Here is a 20,197-nt window from a genome sequence, read left to right as displayed (position 1 = left end):
CCACTGCCTTCATTATTCTCATCACTACCGGCACTGAGGTGCAACATTAGAAATTGCAAAAGACCCTTCTCTAGGGACTTTACCCTGTGACCCTCTGGTCAACAGAGATATGATGCTAGAGAGTGAACTCTATATGCGCTTTGACAGCCTCTAACTAAACTGGACTCTTCCTGGAAAGCTCATTTGCATCTAATTAAGCAACTCTATTTTGTTATCTTAATCAAAGGCTACTCCTCTAAATTTACTGTGAAGGTGTCAGTCAAGTGTCCTGTAATGAACCTAGCAAGGGTGGACGTTTTGGCAGTAGGAACTGAATGTCTATTTATTTTTCTCTAATAAGGTGTGACCCGTCACCAGCTTGCAATTAACCACAATGGGCAATATTTATATTTTGCAAATCTTGTTATGCCTCCGTGGTTATCTACAAGGGAGGATTCCAAGTCAGTAATGTGTATGGCTGAACTTCAGTTAATTGTTTAAGTCCGTGATAAGGTCACAATTTATTTATGCATGAATGCATGAATGAATGTTCATTAATGCAGTTCTGATTTAGATGACACTTAAAAGAAACTAAAATGACATTTCAGGGGAAAAAAAGCCAGAGTTCTGTATTTAAATAATATCTGACTTTCATTAAAAATAAGTAACATCAGTATAAGCACAGAATTAAGTGATTTCATCCCTCAAGATATTTGTACAGGAACTGATCCAGGAAACCAAACTTCCTTAGGAAAGGGCTTAAGGATAAGCTTAACTTAACTACTCTGCTTAAATCCCATTAAAATCATCTTTAAACATGTACTTAATGCTATACCTACTCATAAAAAATTGATGCATGCGCTTTAGGGCCAGATGGGTCCAATCCAAAAATTATTTAAGCGAACGTGACAATTCTGGTGAGGAAGGAATAACGAACACAAATAACAGCTGAAGAATCAAACCTTAATTTGCTTAATTTGGTACTATGCAGTGACTCCCCAAATTACAAGGGCAAATTAGCATATTTTGGCCTTTCATTTTAATTGGCATCTTCAGCACATATATTCAGCTGCTAAGTTACATGGTTCTTTGATTAAGGCAATATGCACAAAGTGGCTGGATTTTGTTCAGTGAAGTTGTCATAGTGAAGTCAGACATTTTTGTCTGGAATGCAGAGATGTTTTTGAGGCATAATTACAGCAGGTCATGCCTAGTATCCCATTCTCCTATTGGAGAAAAGTGCTGCACAACCAGAGCATAGTGTAAATTCTATCCCAGTTTAGTAATTCTTTTAAAAATACATTTCAGAAGGTTTCTTGACATCATCAAGGTCAGGGTCTCGTAACTCCTTAGCTAGCTTGTCCTATGGATTGAAATCAATTAACAATTAGGTATCTGACTTGCTCAGGACATTTTGAAAATTCCCCTAGGCCTTGTTCTTCTTCAGGATATACCTACATACTCCTAGGCCCTAAAACTCTCTTAGTTCCTCATCAGTACATTGAGTTTAATAAGATGTCCTTTCCCGCCACATGAGGTATACCATGTCCATCTGGGTTTTGAGCTCTCCAGGACAGACGCTGGATCTCATTCTTGGTCCATGCACCAAATGGCACAATGGAGTCCTAAGCAGAGCCTCTATGCATTATCGTAACTGCAATTGATTAATACAAATGACAACAGCATCACCAGCATTCACAAAATAACCTATGCAGCCCACTCAGATAACCCCACACTGGGTCCTTTTGAAGGAAATGTTCACAAACACGTGACCTGGCATGTACTGACATTGTACAGGTGTGGAAGAACTAAGGGTTCCTATACACATGCTCAAGGGCGGCGGGGGGGGGGAGAGGTGTGTGTTTTATTTGGAATATTTCCCTGACAGCTGCTCTAATTAAAACAGTTTGCCGTCATGTGTATTAAGCCCCCTGTGTTCCAGAATGGCCACAGGTTGTTTTAACTAAGGCTCATTCGACGAGCTTTAGGTAAAGCCTCCCATCAACCATTTTAAAATGCAGCAGGGGTGGGGGCTGGAGGGGTGGAGGTTTAAAACACATGACAGTGAAGTAATGCTGGGGCGTTCTAATTAGCTTTGAATGTGGAGCAGACTTGATTAATCAGAGCCTGCTTGGACATGCTCTAATCAGAATGTGAACCAGTGCATCTATAGGTAGCCTAAGTGTCTGCACACATACACTTAGGACACTAGAGACCTACAGAGGGCCAGGTAGGTGACCAGGGAGTAGCTAATTGACAAAGTTAGAGGCATATCCTAGAAGAGCGGTTCTCAGTCTTTTTCGGCTCAGCACCCTTCCATAACTCCTGTGAACTGAATGGCACTCCATTTCAATAACAATTTATTTTTTTGTAGCCCTTAACTCCTGGGACAGGGGTCAGGAGGGCTTGGGGAGCGTGGGCACTTAGCTCCTCACAGAGCAACGGGACAGGGATGACCACAAGTTTACCTCCTTGCACTGGACCTGGGCAGACCAGCCTGTGCTTAGCTCTTCACACAGGGTGAAGGGTGGGGGAAGCACAGAAGAAGTGAGCACTTAACTCCTCACATGGGGGCAGGCAGGGACAAATGTGTGCTTACCCCCTTTCACATGAGCCATGCAGGGATGAGCTTGTGCTTACCTTCTTGCACAGGAGCCAGGAAGAGATGAGCAAGTGCTTATCTCCTTGCCGTGGCACCCTCCAAAGAGTCTCACGGCACCTCAGGGTGCTACAACAGCCCTGTTGAGAACCACTGTCCTGGAAGCCTGAGGCCCATCTTGAAGCAAAATTCCCACAGGGTCCAGCCCAGTGCCCAGAGGCCATGTCCAGATGAGCAGGGACATGTGGTGTGTTGATCCACAAACCTTATACAGTGAACATCAAAATGTGTGTGGCGATGCAAATTTGCAGCATGGTGGCAAAATTTGCTACTGGGATTTCCTGGTATCTAAAAAGCCCTGGAAACAAAAGTGGCACAAAGCATGTGAAATAAGTGTGCGCTGGCACAAACAGAGGCCAGGCTGTTCAGAGCAATGCTCTGGCTCCTGGCCAGCCTCTGCACTGCCCAAGTTGTAGCACTTCTGCCCCAGCATGCCATCAGGTAAGCCTGAAGAGCCCAGAGGAGCTGGGACAGGGCAGTTCACCCATTGCTGGACAGTTTGTCCCAAGATGAAGTGTATGTGCAGGGGCATGCGCTGAGGCAATTTGTGCCACTTCAAGTGTATGCCCCTGCTCATCTGCACATGGCCACAGAAATCAATGGAAGCCCTTCCAGTCATTTCAAGTGGGATTGGATCAGGTCCCTAACTTTTACTTGCAGTTTGCTTGCAGGAGGAGGTCTCTTTTATTATTTTATTTTATTCTTTATCTTATTTTATTTTATGTTTTAATTTAATTGGGCTTTGGAAACAGAAGGAAGGAAGTATATGAAGTGAAAAATAGTCTTCAGTGATGAAAAGACTTTTTTTGTCTAAAGCTTGGTTTTTGTGAAACCTATTGGCATATGAATAGATGGAATGTTTTGACTACAAAATCATAGTCATGTACAAGATGTGTCATGCCGTCTGATTGCCTTCTTTTCCAGGAAAGTATTCCATTCGAACCATCCATTGACATTTCTTGTGAGTGTTGCACTTATTTTTCTACACTGCTAATCAAGCCAACGACCCAATTTTGCAAGCATGAGTATGCTTAATTTAACCACGCAAAGTTGAAAGACTTCCATTGACTTCGCTGAGCAATCTCATGGAGAGGGATCTAATGGAGTTCAGGGGGACTACTTATATGCATAAGAGTGTGAATAGATATGTGGATGTTCTTATTTTTGATTTACACAGGCTTATCTTGGTGTAATTTCAATGAATTAGCATCAGGGTTAAACCAAATTGAAATAAGACACTCATACCCAAATGAGAATGTTTACACAAGGCTTTTAATCAGTGGAACTAAACTGGTTTAACGAAGGCATTGCAAATGTGTGTGTGAATCTGGCCTCTACCGAGCAGTGCAAAATACAGGGTGGACATTTTTGAACTAAATGCAAGCTAAACCAACATAAGCCAGTTTCAAACTGATACAAGTTTACAAACAGGAGTCTGCACCAGTTTAAACAAGTCATTTGTTCAGCCTATTTTAGTTGACTAGAGGCAAGTTTTGTGTACCACTGAAAAAAATGAGCAAGCAGGGCCAAAATTCCTAAATTTTCCCCATAGAAATTACATCGTACTTTTGTTTCCTCTGAAGGTTTCTTTGCGTGGGTCTCAAAGCTTTCTAACTGTTGAGGGTTAAATAAATTTTAGTTAATTTACCTGGGAGGACATTCCATGGCATGGATAGAGGATTGCTTTGTCATCATCTTCTGCTCCTTGGTCTAAGCAGTAGCCGCTAGCTTTGCTGTTACGAACCTACGATCAAAGTAGAGACCTATCGCTTTAGTCACCCCTTCACAGAAAGCAAACCTGCTTGTCTGAAGCTTTGTCACATTACAATTACCAAAGCAAATACTGTGCCAAGACATTGAACACTGCTTCAAGGGAGAAAAATATTCTCATTCGCCAGCTCTGACACTCCATTACTTCTTCCTTTGGACACCTCTTAAAGCCTTTGACAGTGAGTTCCCCATGTGAAAAGCCACAGCTGTATTATTTGAATGTTCTGTAATCTTACAGGATTCTTAACTTGGGTCATTTTTTTATTTTTGCAAAATAATTGCGCAAAAAAGCAGAAACAACTCAAATTCACTTTGAAAGCTGCAGGTCAAATTTTGCCCCAAATAGGGCACCTCTACATGAGATGCTTTACTGTGCATTAGATTAGTCTAATGTGCAGTAAAGCATCACTGTCTATGCATATGCAGGAGTTACTATGAAGTAGATTAGTCTAATATGCTGTTTTCTAGTACCTGTAGGTATAGGTTTCATAGTTTCATAGTAGCTAGAGTCGGAAGGGACCTAGGTAGATCATCTAGTCCGACCCCCTGCCTTAGCAGGAAAGAGCACCGGGGTCAGATGACCCCGGCAAGGTGCTCATCTAACTTCCTTTTAAAAATCCCCAGGCTAGGAGCCTGCACCACTTCCCCTGGAAGCTGGTTCCAGGCCCTAGCCACCCTGACTGTGAAGTAGCGCCTCCTAATATCTAATCTAAGGTACTAGAAATCAGTGCATTAAACTAATGTGCTGAAGTGCACAGGTCCTGATCTCCTCGTGGCTGGGAGGCAGCTACCCAGCAGCCAGGACAGCTCTCCCAGCCACATGGAGATCAGGGCAGGTCCCTGACAGTACTATCTTATGGCAGAGTTAATTAGTTTACTGTGCCCTAATACTAGCGCAAGTGTAGACACTGACACTTTACAGTAGATCTAATTAGTCTACTCTGCACATGTAGATGCAGCCAGGAAGTTTTCCGATGTGTTATTTTTCAGTGTAGCATGCATAGAAAGCAGAAGTGTATATATAAAGGAGCTCATTTGAGTTGAGAACCTACCAAGTGCATCACAGATACCATGTTGTGTGTTTGGTGTATTGTCCTTTTGAAAAACAATGATATTAAATAAGATTACGGGAATCAGAAAAAGGATAGCTCAGGTAACATGACATGTCAGAAGCTCAGATGCTTCTCCAGAACATTTGAATTTTTAAATCTCCCAAATTGTGTTGAAAGCCTTGAGAGACTTCAGATGTTTTTTTCATCCTAATCAGGTTAGAAATACCATGCAAGTAGGCTTTCTTATCACGTCTCAGAACCGAGAGCACGGAATACCGGGAGACACAACTTGCGTTCTTTAACTGAACATTTTGAAACCATTAGATTTGCTTTTGAGATCATGCAAATTTTTATGCACCCCATGTAATATATGTGACTATGTAATCACTCAAGAGGTATAATGAAACATCATACACAGAGTATCAGCAATCCTAAAAATAATCCTCCATTCTACATACCGTGTAAGCACAACAGGCAGTTTGATAGGGAATTAAGGTACACCAACAGTTAAGCTTCAGTATGGTTATTTTATGACTAAGGTACTATAAAGGCTAAAGAAGATGAAGACAGCTTTATGACAGAGCCTTAACATTTGTGAATTGAGTCAGTATGAAATATATATTTTACCACTGTTTCCATGTGTTTTATGTCTACTCAATACATTTATTTTCCTTAAACTCACTAAAATCCAGAGACTATAGTAACCGCATTTTCTTCAAGGAAATAATCAGAAGGGAAGATATTTAATAATAGGCCTTGTCATTTAAGAGAATACATCTACTTAGCTACAGCGTATTTCATTTTAAGGCATGAGACTCCACTGGAGATATGTCAGTTTTTACCAGTTAAATGTTTGGCCATGGCTCTTTGTCACTATAAATTTGAATACATAAAAGGCTTACATTCTCAAGCTTCCCTTGTATCAGACCACCCAATGGGAACAGACTCCTTTATCATGGCAGAAAGCCTTGTGTAATTGACATGACTTTGGCAATAGCACCAATGTGCTTCTCAGTTTATAACCATCTCGGATCTGTCGGTTACTAATAGCTTATGTTGAATTTACTAAATGTCTTTCCTCAGTTATTGCCAGGGATAGTTATATTAAGATGCAAAGTGATATTACCTAATAAAACCTGCACTTTGCATCAATATCTAAAGTGACTCACCTATTTTTATATGAATTCAATCAAACAGAACAGGAAGGAAGGAAGTCATTTACCTCTTGCATGAAACCTCACTGCCTAAGGATTTAAAGGTAACTTAAGCAGGAAATTTAAAAAAAAAAAATCTTTATTAACAATTATGCAACAGGGGAGTTTCTACTCTCCCCATTTTGCAGGCAGAAGTCACACTAGTCCTTACTGAATGCAAAATTATGCTATAACCTGTTTGTATGTTTACTAAAAAGCAAAGCCTTATGGATGAGCTAAACTTGAAGATACACTTTTGGGACAGGGACAGAAATTACACACAGAGCAGTATAAGTGATCGGAAACCAGTTCAAACCTGTAACACAACAGAAGTTCACTGCACATAAGCTGTTTTCAGAATGGACAAAGCCAGTTTAAGATAAACCTGGATGGATGTAGTATCAGACTTAGCTGATTTAGGTTACATCAGGTTACTGAACTTCTGTCCTAGATCCCTTCCAGTTTCAAGTTAATTCACAGCCCCCCAGCATCCCAGGATGCTTTGCACCCCCCCCACCTCCCCTTGCAAAGGTGGGGGGGGGGCTAGCCTTGGCCCAATCTGTCAGCAGGGATGTGCTCTAGCTCCCCTTGGCTTCTGGCCTGGGCCACTGCAGGCATGTGGCTACATGCCTGGAATCAAAAGTGAATGTCTGTTTACTTGCTTATTGGTTCAATCTATGCAGTTTAGACTAACCTACAAAGATTGAACTGATTCAGCCTTGGACTTTATGACTGTCTGTACTTTGCCTCAAGCTTTAGGGAAGGCTATTTCAGTTTTTTAGGAAGGCTATTTCAGTGACTATTATAAGAGAAAGGACTAAGCCACAAAATTTGGGTATAAATCTAAACCTCTTCCAAGTTCTATTATATCTGGGCTCATCTATTTACTTACAGAAAATTCAGTTAGATTGTGTAAGATATTATTCAGCCTTGGAAGAAAGGTGAGAGTAAGAGAGAAGAACCTGAATGGAACTAAGTGATTATTTCTATTTTTAGTTTCTTGTCTTGAATGCAAAAGGAATCAAAAGCTCTTCCATCTTACCACTCTTCTGTGAAATATGAAATATTGTAACCTGAAGGAAATATGCTTCTACATCTTGCTTGCCACCAGACAACTTTGAGGTAAAAAAACTTTTTCAACCTTTCTCTGTGCCTAACCTGGACAAAATCAAATATTCCAAACAGGAGATTTTACCACACCTTCAGCTCTCCTGTGAAATATAAATTTTCATTTCTACCTAGGAGAACTTTTACAGTCTCTGCTCTCTTCTATGCCTGATGAAGGGCAAGTGTGCCCAAAAGCTTGCAAATAAATAAAACAATCGTTTGCAAATATCTAGTTGGTCTAATAAAAGAGATCACTTTTTCCATGCGTTTTGGTTTGTTTTTCCTCTAGACCAATATGGCTACAACCTGGATACTTGTCTTGAATGCAAAATTCTCCCACTTGGAGTCTACATTCATCTTCTCACAGTGATATTTGATTTTTTTCCTAGTTACCAGGATTTTCAGAAAGTGATCCACCTCCATCAAAAGATCTTAGAGGAATCCAAAGAGGAGGAAAGCCAGTGCTCTTCCTACTTTTGATTAACTACCTTGGCTGTCTCAACTGCAAACTTTGTGATGCTCTCATTTGTGCTGTCCCATTTTGTGCTGTCCCATTTTGAATTCAATACTTCTGAATTTACATTCTTAGGGCTGTTGTTAGCTAAAACCCAAGAAACTGCGTTTCATTGTTCATAGGAGTTATTTAATCTTATTTACTCCAGGAAGAGAGGGAACACTTCACAGAGCCTACACTTTCTAGACTTGATTTAAAAAGCATAGGAAAGTGTTTGTGTTCCTGCTATCGTATCAATTTTAAATTTCACTGTGTTGTCTGATGCCCATTCACTAAGATGAAAGGAATGCTCTAATACAGTTATGATGTATTTTCAAAGACATGCAGTACCTCTCCATAAGTGATTGTATTATTGTAAATCCTCATTTCAGGATAAACATGCTCCAAGTACCACTTAAAACTCCGGCACTGCAGTCGCTGCCGTAGAGCTATTCTTTCTGAAACATCTCCAAAGTCAACTCCTGGGTTCTGCAAAGCAGAAATATAACAGAGAAATCCCATTACAATGACTACACTGTTGTCTTTTGTACGTAAAACTAAATTGGAGTTCATTCTGTTTACAAGTCACATTCCCCCCATTCCCACTTTCCCTTGTAAGCAGCAACTCGTTGAACAGCCTTTGAGAACCGACAATAAATATTAATGGAACTTCACGAGAAAAAGAAGAGAAACGAATAAAGAAAAACAAATGCACCATAAATAAACCATAGCAAAAGAAAAATTAAAAAAGAACCTTAAAAAAAAGAAGAGAAGACTAGCACATACAGCTCTGCTAATGTTTTACAATATAACTTTAACTCCCCTGTAAATTCTGGGCCTAATTCTGACATACGCCATAACAGCCTTTCAGTGGTATAATACCAGTAACTTCTATACAGCTCCACCAGTGTAAATGAAATCAAGCCTTCAAAACTCAACACAGACCTGTTAAAAGGTTCATTAAAGCTCATGAAACTTTTGAATAGATCTTCATCCAATGTCCAAAGACTCCGAGCTGAATTGTGGACCTGTAGTTTGTTTGATGCAACACAAGGTAAAAAAAAACCTCACTATCAGCGGTGGAATTTTGCTTTGAGATTTTGCATATGTTGGAAGGTAGCATTCAGCGCAAAATACAGGTGGAACGAAGGCCTTGCTTTCTTCCAAAATGAAAAGAGGACCAAATCCTTGGCCCGTAAAAAACAGCAGAGCTCTATTGATGTAATGACGAGAAGCAAGACTTGAGTGTTGATTTACATCACCTGGATATCTGTCTCAACTTCTGCTTGCTTTCTGAACTGAAACTAGCAAGTTTTACATGGCTCAAATTGAAATACCATATACATTTCCTGCAGAAAGATCACTAAGTGCTTTACAGACAGTATCCAATACAGGATTACAAGGCAGCAGCAAATCTTAGCTGCAGGTTTATTAGACTCCCTACCAGAGATACACTTTCTGGCAGAGAATACAAGTTTAGCAATGAAAAGCCTTTTCTATTTATTATGCAAAGGTTCTGCTGTACTCACTGCCACTTGCGGGTACCTGTTTTGCCTGGATTTTTCTATGCAACATCCATTCAAATGAAGGCTACCCTAAAGAACAGCATTTCATGAATCGTATGCAGCTAATACCATAAAATCACATAAAGTAAGATTCCTGGGTCCCTGAAATCAGGAGGGAATAGATCACAGGAAGGGGTAAACCAAATCTTTTGTAGATGGAAAGAATATTTCCCTGCCTTGTTGAAGTGTTCAGTTTTGTTGTGTTGATGGACCATGTGTTAGTCAGGATGCATGCCATTCTCCCGTGGCTTGACATACCGATCAAATATGGAAGGGGTAAGGTGAATTACAGTGCTACGTGGACTAATTCTGATATGATAGGATTCAGCAATGCTACTACTTTGCTAGTAAGTAGTATTCGCTACTTCATAATTAGGCAGTCCTACTCTTACCTCCAACTGAACATGAAGCCAGTGTAACGAGCAGCTACTACCATAGTTGTATTTGTCTGATGTAAGATGTAGTGTTATGCGCAGATTATAGAGTAAGTAATTGTGTTATATGCTATGTGATGGTGTTAAGGAAGCACACAATGTTTATTATGTGGGTGAACTGTGTAGCTCATGCTCTGAGACTAATCAGTGATTTTTCCAGTCCTCTATCAACTATATGTCTGTTAATAAGTGTACGGTACCTTTTATTCCTCATAGCCTGGATACCACAGTGCATTAGATCTGTGAAATAGTAGCATCCTCACTTCCTCTTGGCAAGAACTAATGGGGTTATTTTTATGATGTGCATTTTATCAATCAATTTCTTTTATGGAAAGTAAATTTTAATGTACAATGTTTCTTGCTAGTTTTATGCTTCCTAATGTAGACATGCCTAGTTTTTCAAAGCACCGCTGTCTAGTTCAGTGCAGAGAACTGCATCCAAAGCTAATCTTAGAGAGATTAAAGAGAATCATGTTTAGGTGTAAATGTTTATTTAAATGCCTTTTTTATTTTCATTTGTGGAAACCGTCAAGCAAATAAATTTACCAGAGTTATTTTTTCCTCTGTCTATCAGGAAACTAAGAGGCCGTTCAAAGGAATGCAAACGGAGTCTGGATGGGTGGAAAAGAAAATATTTGTGTTATTGATGCAGATGTCTTTGTCTTTCCCATCACCTCATTTGACACAAGTTAATACAGGGGAAGCAAAAAGACTTCTAAACAACAGCCTCGTGCAAAAAGATGCGGCGCTCTAATTCAGCTGAGAAGTATCTTCCATAGAAAATTAATTCATATGTGAAACACTAGCAGCTGAAACAGTGACCCACTGGACGTACTCTTCAACGTCCAACATGTGGTCATGGGCAGCAAAATGGATGGAGCATGGCTCCTCTAAATTTATGCAGTCTGGACAGTATGTTCATCTGAAGGGGACCTGGATTCTTTGCATCTATGCCTAGATTCTGGTATTTAATCTAACACTCAAAATACCGCGTTGGGAAGGTATATCATTAATATAGGTATTTAGGGACTAATCCAAATCCGTTGAAGTCAACGGAAGGATGCTCATTAACTTTAGTGGGTCCTAGGGCATAACATGAAACATTCACAGGTGTGCAGCTGACTTTTTCCTCATTCAGGCCCTGATCCAAAGCACATATATACAGAATTCAATAGGAGCCTTTCCATTTAGTTCAGTGAGCTTGGATGAAGCATTTACTATGCACGTCCCATTATTAAATGATTGTACTGTGGTTTAACTTGTCTGTTTTTTCCATGTACACTACCTGGACCAAAAGCCACTAAAGGACAAAGCAGACAAAAAAGCAAATCAGCTTCCCCATGACATTATCGTGCAAGACCAAATGTCTCATCTTTTACAGTTCTTCTCAACTGATGCATCATCACAGACAAACAGGAAGTTAATTTATTATTTTTATTTAGTAGTATTTTCCCTAACATTTCCTAGAGGAAGCAACCATGATGAGCACTTCTCAGAAATATATGATGCAAAGTATAAGAGAGCAACCTGTCTATAATATAGTCACCGATCTCCAAATTAAGATAAAGTCTGGGCCTCATTCCCCTGTCTGATACACAGTTTTACACTAATAAATTCCATTGACAAGCACAATGCAGCAAAATCTTTATACAGTCTGGCAGGACTGTAACATTTGAGCACCTTGAAGAATAATGTCCTCCTAATTAACAACTTATTCCCAGGAAGTACATCTGTAAGGCCAGGCCATCTGAGTCACCACTCATCAACGCTCAATTTAACTTATTCTGGGGAGGTAAATTAAGATGGTAGTTTTTGTTCTGAATGTTTGCTGCCTTGATTCACATCAAGTGTGAAGGGTGCTAACTCAGAGCAGACACTTACGCTTCTCTGCCTCCGTTTAGGATATATGATGTGGTCTTCACTTACCGTCATTGGGATATTCCATGCCATGTAAACGTGTGACTTGAAATCGTCCATCCAGACCTCAGCAGCTCGCAAGGCATTGCGCTTCGCATAGTAGTCTATGTCATTGTTGTAAGGTTTCTTTGTGCGTTCAATGTGAGCCACTCTAGAGCAAGGTAAGACTTCCATGCTTCCTCCACACTGCCAGACCTGTGAGAGTTTGAGGATGAAACCATGAAACAAGGAGAAATGTCTCCGAAAAAGCAGGCTGACATGGTTGTTGATTGTAAGATACTGTCTCCAGTGACACATCAACATCTGTGAGCTTGAGATAACAATGCTACTCTTTCAGTTCTTAGGCAGAACAACTACTGAAGGAGAAAATTGGAGACCTGAATGTCAGGGACCAAATTCGACTAATATAAACTGCCACAACTCCAGTGAAGTCAGTCCTTCAGCTGAGGTATGGGGTCACCATATTCCATGTCGTATATACTGGGGATCAATTTTGGCAGGAAATTTGCCAATAAACTAAGGAAGACAAGGTTCTTTGGGTAAATCCAATAACTTTAATTAGACCAACTAAAATAGTTGGAAAGAGTCTTCTTTCATCTGTCAGAACAACTGCAGACTTCCTCAGCCAGAAGAAGGGTATTTGTACCCAAAAGCTGGCAAAGAAGAATTTTTTCCAACTATTTTAGCTGGGCTAAGAAAAGATACCAGATTTATGCAAAGAATCTTGTCTGCCTATGTCCTTAGAACAACACAGCTACAACCTATACCCCACAAATAAACGAATGCACTTGTGTTAGCTCCAGTTTGACCATTTCTAAAAGAAGGTGGATTATGTACATATAAGTGTGCATGAGTGTACCAGCTGAGGAATTGAACACAAGGGCCTTTATGCAGAAGATAGAAGCACACCTTTTGGTTTGACAGGGAGGAGAATGAAAGGAATTATCTACGTGAGAGATATGAACAGAAAGCCATTGGAAGACACATTCATTTCCCCACTATACATATGCATGCTCTATTTTTTCAAAAATCAGGTGATTTTCCCATTTTTTAAAAAAATTGCCCCCCCCCCCACAAACTTCTTCAATTTTCAGTTGAACCATTCTCTCCTTATAAGCAAGTGCTGCCTTTAGCCTTATTTGATCACTGAGTTACCTGGTTGGAACAGAACTGCCACTGGAAGTTGCCTGGGAATAAGACTCTAGTCTCAGCACTGAATGAATTAACACAGGGTGGTAGACATTTGCACCCAGCCACTCACACATCACTATAAGCTTCCCCTGGAGTGACTCTTATTCCTTGAAGTTCACCACAGGCACAAATTACTTATATTTATCTCTCAAATTCATTCCTCAACTGTTTCAGGGTAAGCTCATTGGCCAAGCTTCCTCCTTGTTCTATTTTCATGCCTGCATGAGGGAGTAATGAGTGAGGATGAACTTTTCTATTTACACCCCTACATATGAGGGGTGATCCAAAAGTTCTAAGACTTAGCCTTTATTTTAACGAATAGTGTACAAACAACATTTTTATGAGCTGTCCCCTTCGAAGTAATCTCCCCCAGATGGTATGCACGTGCCCCAGTGCTCCTGCCACTTTCAGAAGCAATGCTGGAAGTCTTCAACTGTGAGTTTTTTGAGTTCCACTTTCACATTCTCATATGGTTAGAATGTCATCAAATCTCCTTCCTTTCAGCTTCGTTTTGATTTTTGGGCGCAGAAAAAAATCACATGGGGCAAAGTCAGGTGAATACGGAGGGTGTGGTATCACAGGAATGTTTTTTTCAGCCAAAAATTCTTGAATGGAGACAGCAGTGCGTGAAGGAGCATTGTCACAGTGCAGAAACCATCGACCATTTTCACACAGCTCGCGGTGGTTTCTCCTAACTTTATCCCTCAATCGAATCAAAACCTCTTTATAAAAGGCCTGATTGATTGTTTGACCACCCGGTACAAATTTCTGATGAATGATACCCCGAACATCAAGTCTTAGAACTTTTTGATCAAACCACGTATACTAGGCAGAACTGAGGTCTGGTTATTTAAGAGTAGATGCTACGTGCCCACTTAGCTCCTGCAGGAAGCAAGTGGCCACAAAGCAGTGGGACCTACGCACAGCACTAATTTCACTACTTTTCAAAAATCAGGCAATTTTCGCATTTTTAAAAAAAATTGCCCCCCCCACAAACTTCTTCAATTTTCAGTTGAACCATTCTCTCCTTATAAGCAAGTGCTGCCTTTAGCCTTATTTGATCACTGAGTTACCTGGTTGGAACAGAACTCTTGAATGGAGACAGCAGTGCGTGCATCTACATGTACAATTAATTTGAAGCAATAAACCCTGGAGCAGCTTGAGCTGGACATAACTACTTCTGGGCACAGCATCTACACATGGGCCTGGAAAAGTAGCAATCTGAGCTGGGGCAGAGCAGTTTACACCAGGGCCGCTCCTGCCCTGTTCTGCTCTGAGCTCTTGGTGAGGGTGGTAGGCAGTGGAGGGGCTGGCTGGGGCACAAGGGTGCTGCAAATGCAGAGCCATGTGGCTAGGCAGCAGGCAGGCAGGAGTCTGGCCCCTGCTGCCTGGGCACAATTTATGTCCACAGTCAGCATCTGTATGCACATTTAATTACAGTTAATTGCTTCACTGCAAGATAGTTCTGCACCAGCAGTGTTAATTAGTTAACTGAGGCCTAATACCATTGCATGTGTAGACAGTGATGCTTTACTCTGCAGCTGATCAGTCTACCACACAGTAAGGTGCACATGTAGACCCAGCCAGTGAATAATAATTCACTGCTGGTGAGGCCTATCAATACATTTTTTCTGTTGTCTTTCTCCTACCCAATACAGACAGTGGAAACAAAGAAGGAACAATTTTCCAAAGACGGCTCTCAGTCACAAAGGGGTGGTACATTCTCCACCTCCCTAGGGAACCTCTCTAAAAAAAAAAAAGGTCTTACTGAAGTAAATAAAAGATAAAATACAATCAATAGTCCATAGCTTTCCAAGGCCACATATTGCTGAGGATAACAACTTATTTTCCAAGCAAGTTAGACTCCATGATAGGACAAGGGAAGTTGTACCTACACAGAGCCTGCCTTCTTGGAGACCAAGATAAATTGCTTGGAGAAGAGCAGATAAAATCTTATCCCTCTACTCTGCTTTTTGAATACTTATCAAGATAATATTTATTTATTTGTTGCCCTTCAAGCAGTTGTGCAGTAAATCACTGGTCACAGGAATTTGCATTTGATAAATGAAATGCACAAGAAAACACACTGCTCATAAATTTGGACCGACATATGCCTAGAGTTTCCACTGCAAAAAGGAAGTGCAAAAAGGAGTCAATTAATTTTCATGATCTGAATAGAAAATGCACAGTACACTTCAGTATATTGCTGTTTGCCCGACCCAGCCATATAATGTACGGCACATTTTTCTTTCCTTTGATATGGTTAATGACCTTGTAATTTTTATTTATATATTTTGATACCAAGGGCAAATACATTACCTGAGTGACAGATTTATTTCCCTCCAACACTGATGCTTATGCAAAATGGAGAAGCAAGGAGGTACTAAACCGCAGCATTAAAGCAAAGAGTTTAGCTCATCTATAAATTCAACATGAACAGTTATTTACCAGGGATAAATTCTCCCCAGATGAAATCCACAGGGAAATTGGACACCTGGTTTTGAAGGAAACAAAACCGAAAAATTCTGCCTTAGGGTACAGAATTCTCACCCTGTCGAACATGCTCTTTGTTGCTTAGCAGTCAGTACAAATTTGCACAGCAGTATGATTAGCCCACCTGCAGGCACTCAAGATTTTCTTTACATTTCATTTCCACCTACCCACTTCTACCACCAGTTTTCTAGGAAGAAGATATCTGCTTGAAATGAAGCACAAATAGAACTGGTCAGGACTTTTTCAAATGGCACCTCTTTTTTTTTTTTTTTGATTGAAAAAACAGTGATTCACTGAAACCCACAGTTTTCATGGGTATGAAGGAATAATCTTGGGGCAAGATTTCTTAGGGCTAGGGTGCAACTGCTGGTCACAACCCATGAAAGCTAGAAAAGTGACCAGATAGTGAAGGTGCCAATAGTCTGTTGGGCAGAAGACCCATGTTCAAGTACCTGCCCTAATAGTTTCATAGCTGGTTTCATAGTTGGTAGGGTTGGAAGGGACCTGTGCAGATCATCCCCTGCCATGGTCAGGAAAGAATGCTGGGGTCAAATGACCCTGGCAAGGTGATTGTCTAGCCTCCTTTTGAAGACCCCCAGGGTAGGAGTGAGCACCACTTCCCTTGAAAATTGGTTCCAGCTCCTAGGTGGCCTGACAGTGAAGTAGTGCCTCCTGATGTCCAGCCTGAATCTATTCCCAGTCAACTTATGGCCGTTATTCCTTGCTATTCCCAATAGTGCTTGGGGGAACAGGCCGTCTGCTATTTCCTGCTGGTGCCCCTTGACCAGTTTATAGATGGCCACCAGATCCCCTCTCAGCCTTCTCTTGTGGAGGCTGAACAGGTTCAGGTCCCGTAGCCTCTCCTCGTAGGGCCTGGCCTGCTGCCCCATGACCATGCGAGTGGCCCTCCTCCAGACCCTCTCCATGTTGTCCACATCCCTCTTCAAGTGCGGCACCCAGAACTGGATGCAGTACTCCAGCTGTGGCCTGACCAGTGCTGCACAGAGAGGGAGGATCACCTCCTTGGAGCTGCTGGTGATGCATCTGTGGGTGCATGACAAGGTGCGGTTGGCCTTCCTGACTGCCTTCCCACACTGCCGGCCCATGTTCATCTTGGCATCAACGATGACTCCAAGATCCTTTTCTGCCTCTGTGCTGATGAGAAGGGAGTTCCCCAACCTGTAGGTATGGTGCTTGTTCTTCCTCCCCAAGTGCAGCACCTTGCACTTGTCAGTGTTGAAACCCATCCTGTTCTCATCTGCCCACCCCTGTAACCTGTCCAGATCTAGTTGTAGCCTGTCCCTCTCCTCCAGCATGCCCACTTCACCCCACATCTTATTGTCATCTGCAAATGTGAACAGGGTGCTTTTCACCCCCTTGTCCCAGTCGCTGATGAAGATGTTGAACAGTGCGGGTCCGAGGACCGAGCCCTGGGGGACCCCACTGCCCACATCCCTCCAAGTCGAAAATGACTCATCCGCTACCACTCTCTGGATGCTGCTCTCCCACATCACAGCCAAGGGAATATTCTCCCACATCACAACCAAGTACCTTGCTACCAGATTACTGTTCATTCCTTGGTGGGTTTCTTCTATTGGAGCTGTTCCAATTTACACAAATAAATTACTTTTCATCACTCTGTGTGTGAAGTGAATATTCACTGAATATCCTAACCACCAAATCAGGCTCTCATTAGTGCTATCTGGTCTGATGGACAAGACAACTGAATAACTATGTAAAGAAAGGAAGTAAGGAGGTAAGGAAAAACAGGAAGAACCTAAGCCATGTTGGCCTAGGTTTATTAAGGCATCAAGGTACCATATAAACAATCCCAATTCGTTGATTTAAATGGGAGTTGGGTGCCTGAACATATTTAAAAATCTGTCCCTCTGCGAGCTGCTGCTTTTTAATATAATGCCTCTGGCTGTTGCCTGTGTGAGAAACAGCATTATAGAAACAGTGTCTAATCTTTCCACCAGACACTTTGGAGGAGACAAAGAGGGATAAGGGAGAGCATAGTCTCCTCTCCTGTAGATTAAAATGAGGCTCCACCCCTCACCCCCCATCTGCAAGTGTCAGGAGAGATGCCAGAGGGTCACAGTCAAAGAGTCAGAAGACCTGTCCATCACAGAGACAGCAGGACCTCTGCCTCCTCTGGATGGCAGCAAGTCTCCAACGTCAGACATTTGCCTGGTAGAGTGTCTGAAAATAAATGAGTGCATTATATTTCAAGGCTAGCTCACCAGGAAAGTGGATATGAATCATCTGGCTCACTCCATTACAGGCTTGCGTACTACCAAAAAACAGACATAGTACTTTTGTTCTTATCAGACAAAGTAGTAGTAATCTTGCCTCTACCGTCTTGACAACAGAGGGACAAAGTTGGGTGGGAGTATCTATTTGAAGGTAGCAGTTAAAGTAGGTTGGGCATGGGTTTGGAGAATGTGCTCTGGATGGGGTATGGAGGCTAATACCGTCTAAGTGGCAACAGCTTCTGCAGAGTAGAAAATTGGCTTCTCTCTTGCTGTCTTGACTCTCTTAATGCAGCTGCTAAACCTGGAGCTTTAGGGGGTTAACCTGGCATCGGAGTGAGCATAACACGGTGCGCTCTTTTAAGACATGATCAAGTAACTCCAAGAAGCACTCAATTTCTTTTCTAATTGTAGTTAATTTCTCATTTGAATGTTGCTCTTTGGGCTGCTATAAACAAAACTGATGGCAATATAAATGTTACTATAGTTGCGTTACCTTAGTGTTTTGGTGGCTAATTATCTCAATCAACTTTGCTATTTGCAACACAAACAGACATATTAAATATTAAGAGGAACAAGTACTCACATCAGTGCTAAATTACAGTCTGAGTGGTACTGTTTATATTTTATGCTGCAGAGATGTACTAGTGCTAATTACAAGCTATACCTGTACACCTGAGATATGCTGGCCTATAGTAAAATATTTACTGTACATTGCATCATAGTTATTTCCCCTAGACATCAGAATATCGATAAAAAGGAGACTTCAGCATTTATTTTGTGTCCAAATATTAAGCAACGTTCAGACAACTCTATTGTACTTTACTTGGTCTTCAACATGTCTTCATGCGTCACCAAAAGGTTATGCAATTAAGGAGAAGAGGGTCAATTTGAAAGGGTTAAAAATCCTCTTTGGCATTTTGGTTGACAAGAAGAGTCAAGTATGTAGGGGCTTGAGGCCCTGGCCCTCCTCGGGAAGACGGTTGTCACCTGAAATGCATAAAACTTTCCACAGGTCCATCATCTTAGCACCTCGCCATTTTTATTAATTAAAAATATGAACTTTTCTTCTGAACATCCCCCCCACCCCCCACCCCCAAAAAAAAATCCTGAAAATTTTTAAATCTTTTACCCCCAAAATGTTTGGGTTTCAAAATCTCATCTTTTTAGTAAAATGATCCTATTTGGTCAGAAAAGCCAAGCCTTTAGATAGATTTTGTCCTTGTTGTTTCAAGTGTTCACTGTGGCAAAAAAAGAAAAATTAAAAAAAAATGTCCATCAAAAAAAAATCTTGACCAAAAAATATGACCAGTTCTGATACTGGCTGTTGCTAGAGGTGAGATGTTGAGCTCGATGAAGTTCCAATCTTACATAGCAGAAGTAATTCCTATGTGTAGCAAACTATTTGGAGCAGTGCTGTGTCTTCCTACATGAAAGACAATGCCAACAACACAGAATTTCATACAAAACTGAACAATTTGCAAGGAAGTGGTCTCATATTTGAAGGGACTTCTACTAATTACTAAATTAGACGTCAGGGATCTAATCCTCTGTCAATTGAAAAGCATCCACCATTTTGTTACGCTGAACCTCGAGTTCTGGAAGTAATTGTCTCCAGAGCAGCAAGTGAAAATATTTGTTTTACTTGAAAAAACAGTAATGAATATCAAATCTTCGCCGCCATTTTTATACACATGATCAAAAGCACTGATGGAAAAAACACATTCCAAAAGCAGACAGTAGCAGAGAGGATTTATCTTCCCTTGCCAAAAAAAAATGCATATGGCTTTAGAACCAGCTCTCTCATGATTTGATTTTGTACTGCTATCCTTGCTATATAGGGGTCGTTGCTTTGGCTCACATGAGAATAGCTGGAGAAAAACATTTGTTGGCTAAGTCCTACCCTTGGAAATTTAGTTGGATCTCTTGTTGGGTTTCACAGGAAAGAGAGAAAGATCAGAGGAGAAGCAGCAACAATAACAGAAATCTGCATCTTGCTCTGAAAGTTAGTCACTGAGGGAGAGTTGAGAGAAGAATAAAAGCTTGCAGCAGGAACCTCCTCCATCAAAAAACATGCTACTTAAAGAACCGC

The 20,197-nt window shown here is 41.1% G+C and overlaps 1 protein-coding gene across 2 annotated transcripts in view; it reads right to left on the bottom strand.

Annotated features, from left to right (window-relative positions):
- Nucleotides 1-20,197, bottom strand: part of GALNT9 (polypeptide N-acetylgalactosaminyltransferase 9) — a 233,101-nt gene that overhangs the window by 14,380 nt on the left and 198,524 nt on the right. For both annotated transcript variants that reach the window (XM_090062430.1, XM_090062432.1), the window contains 3 exons: nt 12,179-12,364; nt 8,605-8,742; nt 4,287-4,382 (listed from right to left, as the gene is read on the bottom strand). In XM_090062430.1, the coding sequence (XP_089918556.1) occupies nt 4,287-4,382; nt 8,605-8,742; nt 12,179-12,364 (420 nt within the window). The remainder of the gene's footprint in view (nt 1-4,286; nt 4,383-8,604; nt 8,743-12,178; nt 12,365-20,197) is intronic.

The sequence above is a fragment of the Crocodylus siamensis genome, chromosome 9 (genome assembly GCF_052110815.1).
Source record: "Crocodylus siamensis isolate JL-2025a chromosome 9, ASM5211081v1, whole genome shotgun sequence".
NCBI classification, from domain to species: Eukaryota; Metazoa; Chordata; order Crocodylia; family Crocodylidae; genus Crocodylus; species Crocodylus siamensis.
This window is presented reverse-complemented; position numbering and strand designations above follow the sequence as displayed.